Below are 12,500 nucleotides of genomic sequence, written 5' to 3'. Positions count from 1 at the left end.
TAGGCATTCGTCTTACTTAGTACCTGTGAAATATATAACAGAAATAGTAAGATGTTAGTCCTGATTCAGTAGTGCGGTATATCTGTACCAGAGGGAATGACATTGATGGTCAAAACTATTTTATCTTCTTTTTTTTCCCAGTAAGTTTGTTTAACTTCCAACAGTTTGTTCTGGCTCCTAATGTTCCGTGATCTTTTCTTTACAGATTTTGTACCAGGAGATAGAAGCTTTTAACGGAGATGCACGCACTAGGACCACCACAGAAGAAATGGCTACAGAAAGTCTTTATCCTGGAAGAAATTACTCTGTTTCTGTTGCTGCTGTGTCTAATAACATAGAGAGTGAACACATGTCGCTTTATGTTGCTACTAGTAAGTGCATACTATTATGATTCTTGAAATTAAAGTTTTGTGGTGTATATGATTGCTTTATACTTACTGTGCTGTAGTATGGACTCTAGTTATTTAAATGAAGATTGATAAGACCTGTATGTATCTATGCAATAATTTTTCATCAGAAACAGAATGGATCTAACAGATTTTTTCCCACAGAACCGACATCCCCAATTATTGAAATGCAGCCAATTCCCCATGGCCTGGACATTTCCTGGAAGAGTGATGATACCTCCCGTCAGGATGGATATGCAGTTGTTCATGTTAGAAATGACACAGGTAAGGATATCTCTTGCTAATGTCCTTGGCATCAGGCTATAGAAAATAATGAGTACCTGTGGTTAACAAATTATATCCATAACAGATTTGAAAACATTAGTGAGACACCATATCGCTTAAGGAGAAATTTGATTGCCAATGGAGATTTCTTCTGTAAGATGACAGGAAGATACTATAAAGAATAACTAGAGATTTTAAATTATATTATTTTCAGCTGAAGCAGCAATTCAGGAATTATATCTATTGAGTCTTTTTTTATTTTTTATTAACTGTTTCTCTTCTATCCTCAGGAGAATCAGTTACCCGTAAAACAGGGAAGGAACGCATAAAGTTGGAAGACCTGTTCCCTGGTGCTAGATATGAGATTAAGGTCTATGCTATATCTCATGGTCTATGGAGCGAACCTCATGCTCATTTCCACGTAGTGTGTAAGTCCAATTGCTGTGCTGTGTGGTTATCTATGTCTAATGATTTGATACTAACACTCCATACTTATATTGGATACACTTCAATTTATGGCAAATAATTTTGTTCTCTTGTATGTATATTGAATTACATATTAACCAATCAGTGAAGCTAAAAGTACAAGAGCACTGGCTTACAGGTGTAAAACATAATCAGAAGTATACATTATGTAAGATGTATTGATATTTTTTTCATTACAGATCCAAACCCTGTACGCAACCTGACAATTAGTTCCGCCACAAACTCCACTGTGATCCTTTCTTGGCTGCCTCCAATTGAGTCATTATTCTCACATTACAATATAAGGTTGGTGGTCGTGATAATGAGTTCCTAACTTATAATCCAACTGTTTTAGCATTATGCTCTGTTGTGTTATTCTGTCTCAAGACAAGCAAGTGGAAAGTACATGAGAAAATGAAAATATGTGCTTTAGGTGTTCCTGGGTCTGGAAAAGGCATATAATGGAGATTAAACAGAGAGACAGTGTGAAAGATGCTGAGTATGTATGCTGTTAGAGAGCAAGAAAGAGCTTCTCTAAGAAAAGTGGAGCATGAGTAAGACTGGAAAGTAGGTAGATTCTTTGGTTTGAGGCTATAATAGGGCTATTTACTGCATATGGAGTAGTAAGGGAGGTGAATATAAAAGTTTTAGGAAGGTTAAAACTGCCAAATGAGGCAATTTTTATACCTATAACTTTTTGATATAGACACAACAATTGCAGCTCAATCAAAAGCAGAGTTAGATCAAATGCTGTGCTAGTTGGGGAGAGATAAAAAATTAAGGGCAATGTGCAAAGATGGCAGAAGGCTGACAGTGAAACTAGACAAGAAAGTAGTGAAAAGTTTAAATACTTAGGGTCTCAATTATCAGGGAATAGGAGTACATTGTATGGAAGAGGCAGAGGCAGTTATGGATGAAACTACAAATGAGACAAGAAAGGGTCCATGCAATGGTGTGGTTGTACAGACATGCACATACAAATACAAACACATGCATATATGCTACTGCTTTTTTAAATATTTTCTGATTATTATATTGACTCTCATGATTACTTTTAGATATATAACACATGGAATTAATTTATTTATAAACATAATTTTACCATTATTTCTTACACTTCTTTTGATTATAATTACACCATTGACAATAACATGAATGGAATGAATCCAGAGAAAGATATCCCACATTGTCTTTATTCACATGTTCTATATTGTCACCACTTCCTCCCACACACAGATACCGCCCCGTAGAAACAGGAGATTGGATCGTGTTGCCTCCTGTCAATAAAACCTCAGTTGTCATTGACAGCCTCCAGCCTGGAGAGCGTTATTTGATCCAAGTTCGTTCTGTCTCTCATAATGTAGAAAGCTTCACCCCAGAAGGAGTTGAGCATACTGTTCGTAAGTAGAAGGCAGATTTTCTGTGAAGTTGATATTTTATGTGTATATAGATATATGATAGGTGGAAAGATGGATGAGTACAGATTTATACTTCTATTTATTTTGTCTCTTGATTTGTAATGTGTCTGTATCTTCAGGTAATTTATGCCTACATATTTTATTGTCATAGAATTTTGACATTATAGAAATATTATTTGATATGAATTGATAATTACTTTTGCTTGAATGATAGGTCACTTTCTAAGTTGTCAGCACTAATTTAGTTTTCTGTAAGTATTATCAAAAAGTTTACATTTTGCCTCAATAGGTAAAAGAAAAGAAAAACTGTTTTAGAAAAAAAAAATATCATTGGTGATTAGAGCCTCACTTTATCTGTGGCACTCTTTCCCTTCCAGCACCTAACCCTGTGAGAGGAATCACACCAGTACTTGATTCCCACAACATAACCCTGGAGTGGCCCAGACCAGACGGCAGACTAGATACGTATACCATTATTTGGTGGAGCAATTTTACTCCAGATATAAAGGTTAGATTTGTTTTTTCTTAGTTCTAGATGGTTTTCTTGTTAAATGTATCAGTTTTTTTTAAATGTCATAACTAAAAGTACTTATGTATATGAGAGAATTACAGATGCTTTATATGTTAAGGAGTCTTTTGACCTTCAGAATTCTGATATATATATAAATTGATTCCTTTTTCAGCATCGCAAGGAGATACCTGGTAGCCATGCAACAGAGGGTATAGACCGAAAATTGTCCATTGTGGTAGACAAGCTGATGCCTGGAGAGCTGTACCATTTCAAGATTTATACTACAGCACATGAAGTGAATAGTGAGGTGGTGGAGCTCTCAAGTAGAACTAGTAAGTATATAGCTTCATGGTTTCTACATGCCCTAAGATATTGGAGAAAATAAGATTGGCCTTTATTCATGCATACCCAAAATCATAGAAAAGATATGAAAAATTATTATTCTAACAAACGATGGAGTAAAATGGAGATGTTACCTTATTTTTACAATCTATTTGACTCATCGCTGCTTTTGAGAACTTTGGTATAACAAGAGCAAACACCTTTACTCTTTGACTTTCCTCATTAGAGCCTTGAGGCCCATGATTTACCCGTAAAGTCAATTTCCCTTATAGTAACATATTTTATGATACTGGGGAAGGAAAGCAACTAGCACTATTTGCAGTTCCTTCTATGAGTAAGGTTTATCAATGGAATTCTCGAATGATAAAATACCAACACGTGATTGGAAGTACACGTGCTTGTATTATTTTTAGTCTAATTTAGCACTTTAATGAAACTGAGAACATCATTTTATTTCAGTACCCCGCATCACATCTGACATCAGAATTGGGCATCAGCCAGAGAGCAGATCGATGACCATTATATATACACCAACGCCCAAAAATGACTCTTCCTTTGACATGTACAGATTCATGTTGTCTGACCCTTCCATATCCGTGAAGGAGAAGCCTGCAGATGATAAGGATCGTAAGGTAATGTTTACCCATGTAAATCAATAATTTCCATAAAAATATTAAGAACTGTTCATGTCACATTGGAAATATATATCAATTGGGATACTTGTTGTGATATTTTGATATCAAGCAATAACCATTTCATATTTTTAATGTGAATTTGATGATGTGAAGCATTTACATATTAAACCTATGTATTTAATGTGCACCAGAAATCCTCCATAAAGTTGAATTCACATGGAATTACCTATTATTAACTCCTCATGATCGCTTTCAGATTGTCTTTAATAATCTGGTGCCTGGACGGATGTACAACGTCACGGCCTGGACAGTGTCGGGAGGGGTGACCAGCCTGCCCCTCATACGACAGGATCAGCTCAACCCTGAATCTGTGTCAAACATCACTGCTGGTTATATCTCGGACACAGAAATTACCTTGTCCTGGAACAAACCGGCTGGGGATTATGATGTATTTGAGGTAGGCAGAGCATGCATTTTTGTTTGTCAGAGTGTATTTGGTATATTTGTTATGTGATAGTTAAATTGTTGTTAGAATTTATGGTAATTTCATACTATTGATGTTATTTATATAGCTGAAAGTAGAATAAGTGTTTTTTTTATGGATAAATTTTTTCAGGGTTTATTATCATCATCTTCTGAGACATGCTATTTTTGTTATTGATTTTATTATTTTCATTTATTATCAGTCATTATTATTGATAATGTGTTATTATTATTATAATCATAATAATAATAATTATTATTATCATTATTGTCATTGTTATTATTATTGATATTGTTATTATTACTAATGTTATTATTATTGTTGTTATTGATGAATGTAATATTCTTGTTATTATTATCATTATTATTACTGTTACTATTATTGTCATCATCATTATTTTTTATTATTGTTATTATTATAATTATTATTACTCTCTCACCTCATGAAGTATAATTGTTACAAAAATCCATTAACAACTGATTGTCTTTATCTTCCCTAATGTCCACAGGTGCAGTATCTTCGTGACAATGAGCTCTTAACCACAAACACCACGAAGGATTCCGTCACTATCACGAAATTACGACCACATCACAACTACACCTTCACAGTCCTCACTTGGGCAGGAAGCACAAGGCAGTCAAATTCTGTGTCGGCAACTTTCACCACAAGGGAGAGCGCTCCTGGGAAGGTGAGTTGAGCCGGGATCCTCTGGGACTTCTGGATTTTCTCTTTCTTTGAGGCTCTGTGTCTTTCACTCTTTCTTTATCTGTCTTTCTCATTCTCTGTATATAGATATATTTTTTCTGTGATCTCTCTTTTTTTTTTTTTTTTTTTTTTTTACTTTTCTTTCTTTTCTTTGTTTATTTTCTTTCATATTCTCTCTCTCTCTCTCTCTCTCTCTCTCTCTCTCTCTCTCTCTCTCTCTCTCTCTCTCTCTCTCTCTCTCTCTCTCTCTCTCTCTCTCTCTCTCTCTCTCTCTCTCTCTCTCTCTCTCTTTTTGTGCTTTTTGTCCACCCTATGTCATGCATATGCATTTGCAAGTAAAATTAAAATCCTTTCTCCATTCTTTCCAAAAACAGGTGAACAGATTTGAGGCAACCATTATGAAGCCAAGCGAGATAACATTCAGCTGGTCTTTGCCATCGGAAGAACACAATGGTGTTCTCTTGGGCTACAGGATCAAGTATAGAATCAAGGTAAGAAGCCATCATGTTGCTCTGGGACTAGATATTAAAAAAAAAAAAGAAACTGTCTCTCTAGTAGATACAAGTATTGATTATTCATATTGATTTGTATTATTTTACACGTTTTTTTTTTTCTTATTCCAGGGTTCCGAAGTTGCCCATGAGACGCACTTTGCAGCCAGTGAAGAGTCGGGTGTCATACAGAATCTAATCCCAGGAGAGACCTATGTTTTCCAAATAGAAGCCATGACCAAGATTGGTTCTGGACCCATCAGGCACTTGGAAAAGACCATGCCTATTGGTGGTATGATTTTCTCACTTTTTTTTATTTTGCTTGCTGTTTTTTTATGTTATTTGAATGTTTGGAAAGTATGCTTTTTGGTAGGACTGTTAATGCAAGAAGATACTTTTTATTTTGTGCAGTACATAACAGATGCATCTTTCTTGAAACTGCATAATGTATAGTTGGTTCTGTTTATACAGGGTGAATATATCAAAGTTATGACTACTTTTTAAGAAGAGGGTTTAATAGGAAGTTAAATTTGAAAAGCAAGTGTTTAGTAAATCACTTGAGAGAAATATTACTATAAATACACATTATTGGAGCATAGATAGTTGATCATGTATCTTCCCATTTTTCCCATCATTTTCAATAAGAGCCCTTTATCCTTTCTCCTTTCTCAGATCCCCCCCAGCCAGGTCCTCTCGAATTCCCCACAGAGGTGTCACATACCGCAAACACCATTCGCATTCGTTACCGGAAGCACTACTTTTCCGACAAAAACGGGCAGATTATAGGATACACCATCATTGTAGCTGAAGATGACACCAAGAGTTCCAGAGGGATTGAGTTGCGTACCTGGAAGGATGTCCAAAGTTATCCCTTGTGGCCTCCATATCAGGTAATCAAGAAAGTTGATGGTTTGAGTGCTTTTTGTCCACCCTATGTCTTTATACCTTTATTGGCTTTATTTCTCTGTTGCACAAGGATTTAGTTAGATATTAGAATATGTAAAGATGTGCGATGTATAAATGCTTGAAAACTTGAGGAGAATATACTATGAAAATGTAAATCTGGTGAGGAACATTTTGTGCAATCAGATGATGTCCTTTTTGAATAGTTAAGGATTTAAGAAGATATTTAAGAATGATGCCATAGACATATGGAAAGTTAAAGCCTGTAAGCCAAAAAGTTTGTGGCTTCATTCATTTTGTATTTCCTTCTCTAATTTTTTTCTGGCCATAGGTCACAGAACATTACTATCCATTTGTCAACACATCAGTGGAAGACTTTGACATTGGTGTTGAGGAGGATTGCGAAACTCAAGATACCTACTGCAATGGGCCGCTGAAGCCAGGAAGTACATACAGAGTAAAAATCCGAGCCTATACAGCAGCGAATAAGTTTGCTGACACCTACTATAGCCACCCAATCACGACAGGTTAGTCATGCAGTGGTACAATTTAAGATTTAACTGTGCATTAACAAAGAAGGCCTGTTAGATTTCTTTAATACCTTTCACGAACAGAAATACTGAAGAGTTAAATTTTTTTGTTGGGCAAGTTTTGATACCTATTTTTGGAAGTCAGCAAAAAGTTGGAAGAAATTTTTGAGACATGGAATGTGAAAAGATGATTTTGTTGCAGATTCTGCAAGTGGGAATTTAGGATTGCTTGTAGCCATTCCTGTGGTATTTGTGGTGCTGGTGGTGATAGTGGCAGTGGCTATAAGACAGCGAAGGGCATGCAAGTCAACAAGAAAGGCTCCCGATCAACTTAGCAATATTCATCCAATGCCAGATTCCATTAGAGAAACAAGGTAAGCCACATGCTCATTAACTCTTGGTGAAAAGAAAATTAATAATATGTGTTTGAGATAGTTGAAGAATTAAACATTTTGATAATATATGATTTTTTATTTATGTTATGTGTGTCTGTAATATAAATATGAGGGTATGAGATTCCAAATTAATTTTAACATATTTTATTTTATTAATACCCAAATGGGCTTAAGGGGCATCCTCTTTACTGCCCCAACTTTGAGCATAGCTGGTGTCAAGTAAAAACCTGGGAAGGGCCTGGCTGGATACAAACCCAGGACTAGCAGATGCAAATCCATGGAGATAAACCACTTCCATGATTATATATCAGTTAGGACAATTCAAAATTGCACACTTTTTTTTTTTCCTCAGCCGACCTGTAAAGCTGCAGGACTTTGTGGCCTACTTCCGATTCATGGCAGCTGATTCGGATTACCACTTCTCTGAAGAATATAAAGCTCTACAACATGTTGGTCGTGATATCCCACACAACGCAGCTGACCTCCCTGTCAATCGGCCCAAGAATCGGTTCACAAACATTTTGCCGTATGAGCACTCTCGTTTTAAACTGCAGTCCACTGATGACGAGGAGGGATCCGATTATATAAATGCAAATTATGTCTCGGTAAGCCTTTTTTATACATCTTTCCTTTAATGACCAAAATTAAATTAGCATTATATAACTGAAGGTAGCTTGAAAGTGTCTAGTGATTTTATTTATTTATTTATTATTATTAGTTTTTTTTTTCCTCACTCCATTTTTTATGAGAAAAGAATAGGTCTTAGCGTTATGTGATGATAAAGTAGATTACCCCTTTTAGAAGATAGTGTCATCTTACATTTCAAAATTAAGAAAAAGAAAAAATTAGATTTAAATTCATACAAAGCATATGTTAGTGATGGCTAATGATACCAAATATAGATTTATTAAAGAAAAGAAATCATAAAAAATAAGACCACTCTTTTGTAACATGAAATATTAATAGAACTAACCTTTCCAGGGCTACAATTCTCTGCGGGAATTCATCGTAAGCCAGGGGCCTCTCCCATCTACAAGGGATGATTTTTGGCGCATGTGTTGGGAGAGTAATACCCGAGCCATCGTCATGTTGACACGGTGCACAGAAAGGGTATGGATAAACCTCAGATTTATTGCCTTTTTCTTCAGCATAAGTTTGGTTACTCTTGTCTCCCTTTTCCGTGTTTTGTTTCCATATATATTTGCAACTGATTTGAGGATGTTTTGAATATATATAAGTCAGAATATGTACATTAGAGAGAGAGAGAGGGAGACAGAGACTGACAGGAAAAAAGAAGTAATGTGTATGGGTAATTTTTCCCGATATCTTGAGTTTTATTAAAAAAAAAAAAATTCCCTATGTAGGGCCGTGAGAGATGTGATCACTACTGGCCATACAACATGCAGCCTGTCTACTATGGAGATATTCAAGTGACAATTCTGAATGAGCGCTATTTCCCAGACTGGAGTGTCACAGAATTCAGAGTCTGCAAGGTATGACATTTTTCAGATATTATGTTGTTGTTGTTGATTTTAGCTGAAACCTGACCTTGTCCCACCAACCATGCAGCCAGGACATCAGATTTGACCAAAATAAAAATTTGTTTAAGATTTCATTAAAATAAAGTTACAAGATAGAACTTATAATTATTTTTTTTGTGGCTAATGACCAATGATTCTCATGCTGCTAAAGATAAGAAATAAAGGAAAAGATCGATATTGTTAGAGTTGTCACATATAACATTATTGTACCTAAGGTTTCAAATGAATAAAATTGCCTAGCTTCTCCTCATAATATAAAAAAAATGTAAAAGAGTGAAAATGAATCAAATGATTTTAATATCACCTTATTACCTAACAAATAATATGGCAGATTCATATGCTGATACATAATGACCAAACTCATGTGCTGTCTTCAGGGAGAAGTTCGCCGCATGATTCGCCATTTCCACTTCACAACTTGGCCAGATTTTGGAGTACCTGATCCTCCGCAGACGTTAGTCAGATTTGTGCGTTTCTTCAGGGAAAGAATTGGTGCAGATCAAAGGCCAATTGTTGTACATTGCAGGTTGGTTGGATATGATTTGAGTCTATATTGTATGGTTTTATACAGACACAGCTTTTATATTTGTTATGATTAATATTATTATTATTTTATTTTATTAATTTATTTTTTAAATTAATTTTTCATTGTAAAAGACTGAATATATAAGGAAGAGTAAATAGTCAAAGTAATAACCTATTGCGTCAAAAAACAATTTCTTTTCATTTCAGTGCTGGTGTAGGACGATCAGGAACTTTCATCGCTTTGGACAGAATACTGTTCAGCATAAGAACAAATGACTATGTGGACATATATGGTATAGTTTATGAGATGAGACGACAAAGAGTTTCCATGGTACAAACCGAGCAGCAGTATATATGTATTCACCAGTGCCTTCTGTCTGTCTTGGAAGGAACGGAAAACGAACATCCCTTAACTGAGATTCATGATAATCAGGGTTACGAAGGTAAGTTTCATGTTCCTGAAGCCTCTCAAGTTGTTTGATATATGTGGATGCATACGTGTCTATCATATCGTTTTTAATCTTGACTATTACTATTAACAGAATTTGTAAGGCTCACATAACATTGATGTTAAGCATTAGATTTAGTACAAGTTCAACAGTGCATATAATTATAGTAATTAAAAGTTCTATAGTACCTTTTTTTCGTTAATGGAATTCTCTTACTGGCCTAGGACTGAATGGGATATTGGTGTCAGGAATTTCACCGAAGCAAAGATGATTGCCTTTGCCTCAGCCACTGATTTCTATGGTTATTGGGCAGCTGTCTCTTAGAACTTTGTGTTCACTTTGGTAATAGATGGATATTTGCATGCATATGTTGACCACATAATTTTGGTAATTAATGCTTGTTGTGAACCTTTGTAGTCAACTAATAGCTCTGTTAGGTCATGTGCTTGTTCCTTGATTAGTTCCTAGATGCAGAATTTGATTTTGAGAATAATGGCCTTGTAAAATACCTAAATAGATTTATCTGTAAAATTTTACCCTATGAAATATTTTTAAAGGCATAAGAAATATCACTGTGCAAGGTTATGTTGAAAATGCAATTTTTTTTATCTTGTACTTTGTAAGTGCGATTATATTGAAGACCCAGATCGGCAGTAAACGTTATTATCGTATTATGAGCAAGCATTATGTATTGACATAGAGTGTAAAGTTTAATAATGTTTTTTCTTTACTTTTGTCAATCCTTTCACAATGCAACATACACAGAGACACTTGAATATACAGTAGATACCCATTTACTGTATTTGGTTAATGATCAAACATATACAGATACTCTGCCATGATTACATAGTATTATCTGTAATAGATTGTCCTAGTAGATTTAAAAAAATGTATTTGCAGTTCCATAGTTTACAGCATTCTTGCATCTGCTCTGAAATATGATAGAATAATGATTGAATTTCAAGTCTTTTGTGCAGATACTGTATTCTCACTAAATTCCCTAAGAATTTCAACATTTAAAGGATAGTAATAGAAAATTGCTCTAGTATCTAAGCATCCTTGCTGTAATAAATTTATGCACTGCTTATTAGCTGCCCTTGAGAGAACCATGATATAGCTGGTACTTGATAAAGGAAAAACGGAATAACATAGGAAATAGTTGCTATTGTAATAACCATGATTCAATGAGTGCCTTTAACCAATATGTCACTCAGTTGAAAAAGTCATGCTGAGCATGTGACGCTGCTCAGAGTAAGACATTTGGAGAATCATCTCTTGAAAAAAAAGTGAATGAGTGTCTGAGAGAGTGAGTGAGTATCTGAGTTGGTGAGTGAGAGAGTGTCTTTGAGTGTGTGAATGTCTGAGAGAGTGAGTGAGTGAGTGTCTGAGCGAGTAAGTGTCTGAGAGAGTGAGTGTCTGAGAGAGAGAGAGAGAGAGAGTCTGCGTGTGGAAGAGCGAATTTGTGAATGTATGTGCAGGCATGCGTGAACATTTGAATGAGTGTGCGTATGCATATTTATGTGATTGTATGTGAGGGAGATCAAGCTCAGTATTCTGTTTTTTTATGTTGGAGAGTTAGAAATGCATCTTGTAAGTAAACAGACAGTTAGGTTGAATAAAACAATAAATAGCATTGTAACCTAAACTCAGGTGTACAAATGAAATGAAAAGAAAACAAGAAGCTCAAGTCGCTTGGGATATATTTTTTTTCTATATTTGTAACACACCCTTCTCCAAATTTATAATATGCAGATGATGCTCACAGAATTTATTAACAAAAATAGAAGAACAGCTTTCCAGAATATGTTGTATGCAACAGCAAGTTTTGCTGAAATAGACTCATTTGCAAAATGTATCCATGTATGTTTTTGTAGTGTTAACAGTTTAACATACAGAGCTCGTATCATTAACAACCCCTTTTATTTTTTGTTTTTGATCTTGAATTTATTTATTTATTTATTTTTGTATTTATTTATATATTATTATTTTTCAATAGTTGAGAAATGTAGTTTCATAAATGCGTATACATGTTAGATATGATGTAACCAGTGCATGATTTGTTGAAATGTCCCTCAGGATTGATTCACGACAAAGCAGAGTGGTTATCAAGCTAATTCTATTCATACCCTTTTAAAGTCAATTATTAATTATAATTCCTTTGATTTACTGTTTCATCATCTTACATACTAGGAGTTTGAGTTTGAAAAGACACTTTACTCTAATGCAACTGGTTCAATGAATAAGTTTTACTGGCATGCTTCATGTACTGTATACGTTAAACTGCTTTTCTTTACACAGATGATGAAGGAATAGCCGAGTCGAGCATGTGACAGGAGGCGTATGGGTTGCATTCCCTTGCAACCTATACAAAGTATGGAAATGACGTGACTTTGGCAAAGAACAGACCTTGAAGATGCGTTTATCAGAAGGAATCT

At 35.0% G+C, this 12,500-nt stretch overlaps 1 protein-coding gene across 1 annotated transcript in view; it reads left to right on the top strand.

Annotated features, from left to right (window-relative positions):
• Nucleotides 1-12,500, top strand: part of LOC113825691 (tyrosine-protein phosphatase 10D) — a gene marked incomplete in the record, with an annotated part of 128,876 nt that overhangs the window by 114,388 nt on the left and 1,988 nt on the right. Inside the window, 21 exon segments of the mRNA XM_070143460.1 lie at nucleotides 206-371; nucleotides 552-671; nucleotides 962-1,099; nucleotides 1,337-1,442; nucleotides 2,373-2,536; nucleotides 2,932-3,062; nucleotides 3,238-3,397; nucleotides 3,867-4,039; nucleotides 4,299-4,499; nucleotides 5,035-5,214; nucleotides 5,606-5,722; nucleotides 5,855-6,014; nucleotides 6,395-6,612; nucleotides 6,957-7,152; nucleotides 7,358-7,529; nucleotides 7,903-8,155; nucleotides 8,532-8,660; nucleotides 8,915-9,043; nucleotides 9,469-9,617; nucleotides 9,824-10,059; nucleotides 12,364-12,500. The exon segment at nucleotides 12,364-12,500 is cut by the window's right edge and continues 1,988 nt beyond it. Of these exon segments, the coding sequence (XP_069999561.1) occupies nucleotides 206-371; nucleotides 552-671; nucleotides 962-1,099; nucleotides 1,337-1,442; nucleotides 2,373-2,536; nucleotides 2,932-3,062; nucleotides 3,238-3,397; nucleotides 3,867-4,039; nucleotides 4,299-4,499; nucleotides 5,035-5,214; nucleotides 5,606-5,722; nucleotides 5,855-6,014; nucleotides 6,395-6,612; nucleotides 6,957-7,152; nucleotides 7,358-7,529; nucleotides 7,903-8,155; nucleotides 8,532-8,660; nucleotides 8,915-9,043; nucleotides 9,469-9,617; nucleotides 9,824-10,059; nucleotides 12,364-12,395 (3,330 nt within the window).

This window comes from Penaeus vannamei, chromosome 30 (genome assembly GCF_042767895.1).
Source record: "Penaeus vannamei isolate JL-2024 chromosome 30, ASM4276789v1, whole genome shotgun sequence".
Classification (NCBI taxonomy): domain Eukaryota; kingdom Metazoa; phylum Arthropoda; class Malacostraca; order Decapoda; family Penaeidae; genus Penaeus; species Penaeus vannamei.
The sequence above is the reverse complement of the archived record's forward strand: the minus strand, read 5'-3'. Positions and strand labels throughout refer to the sequence as shown.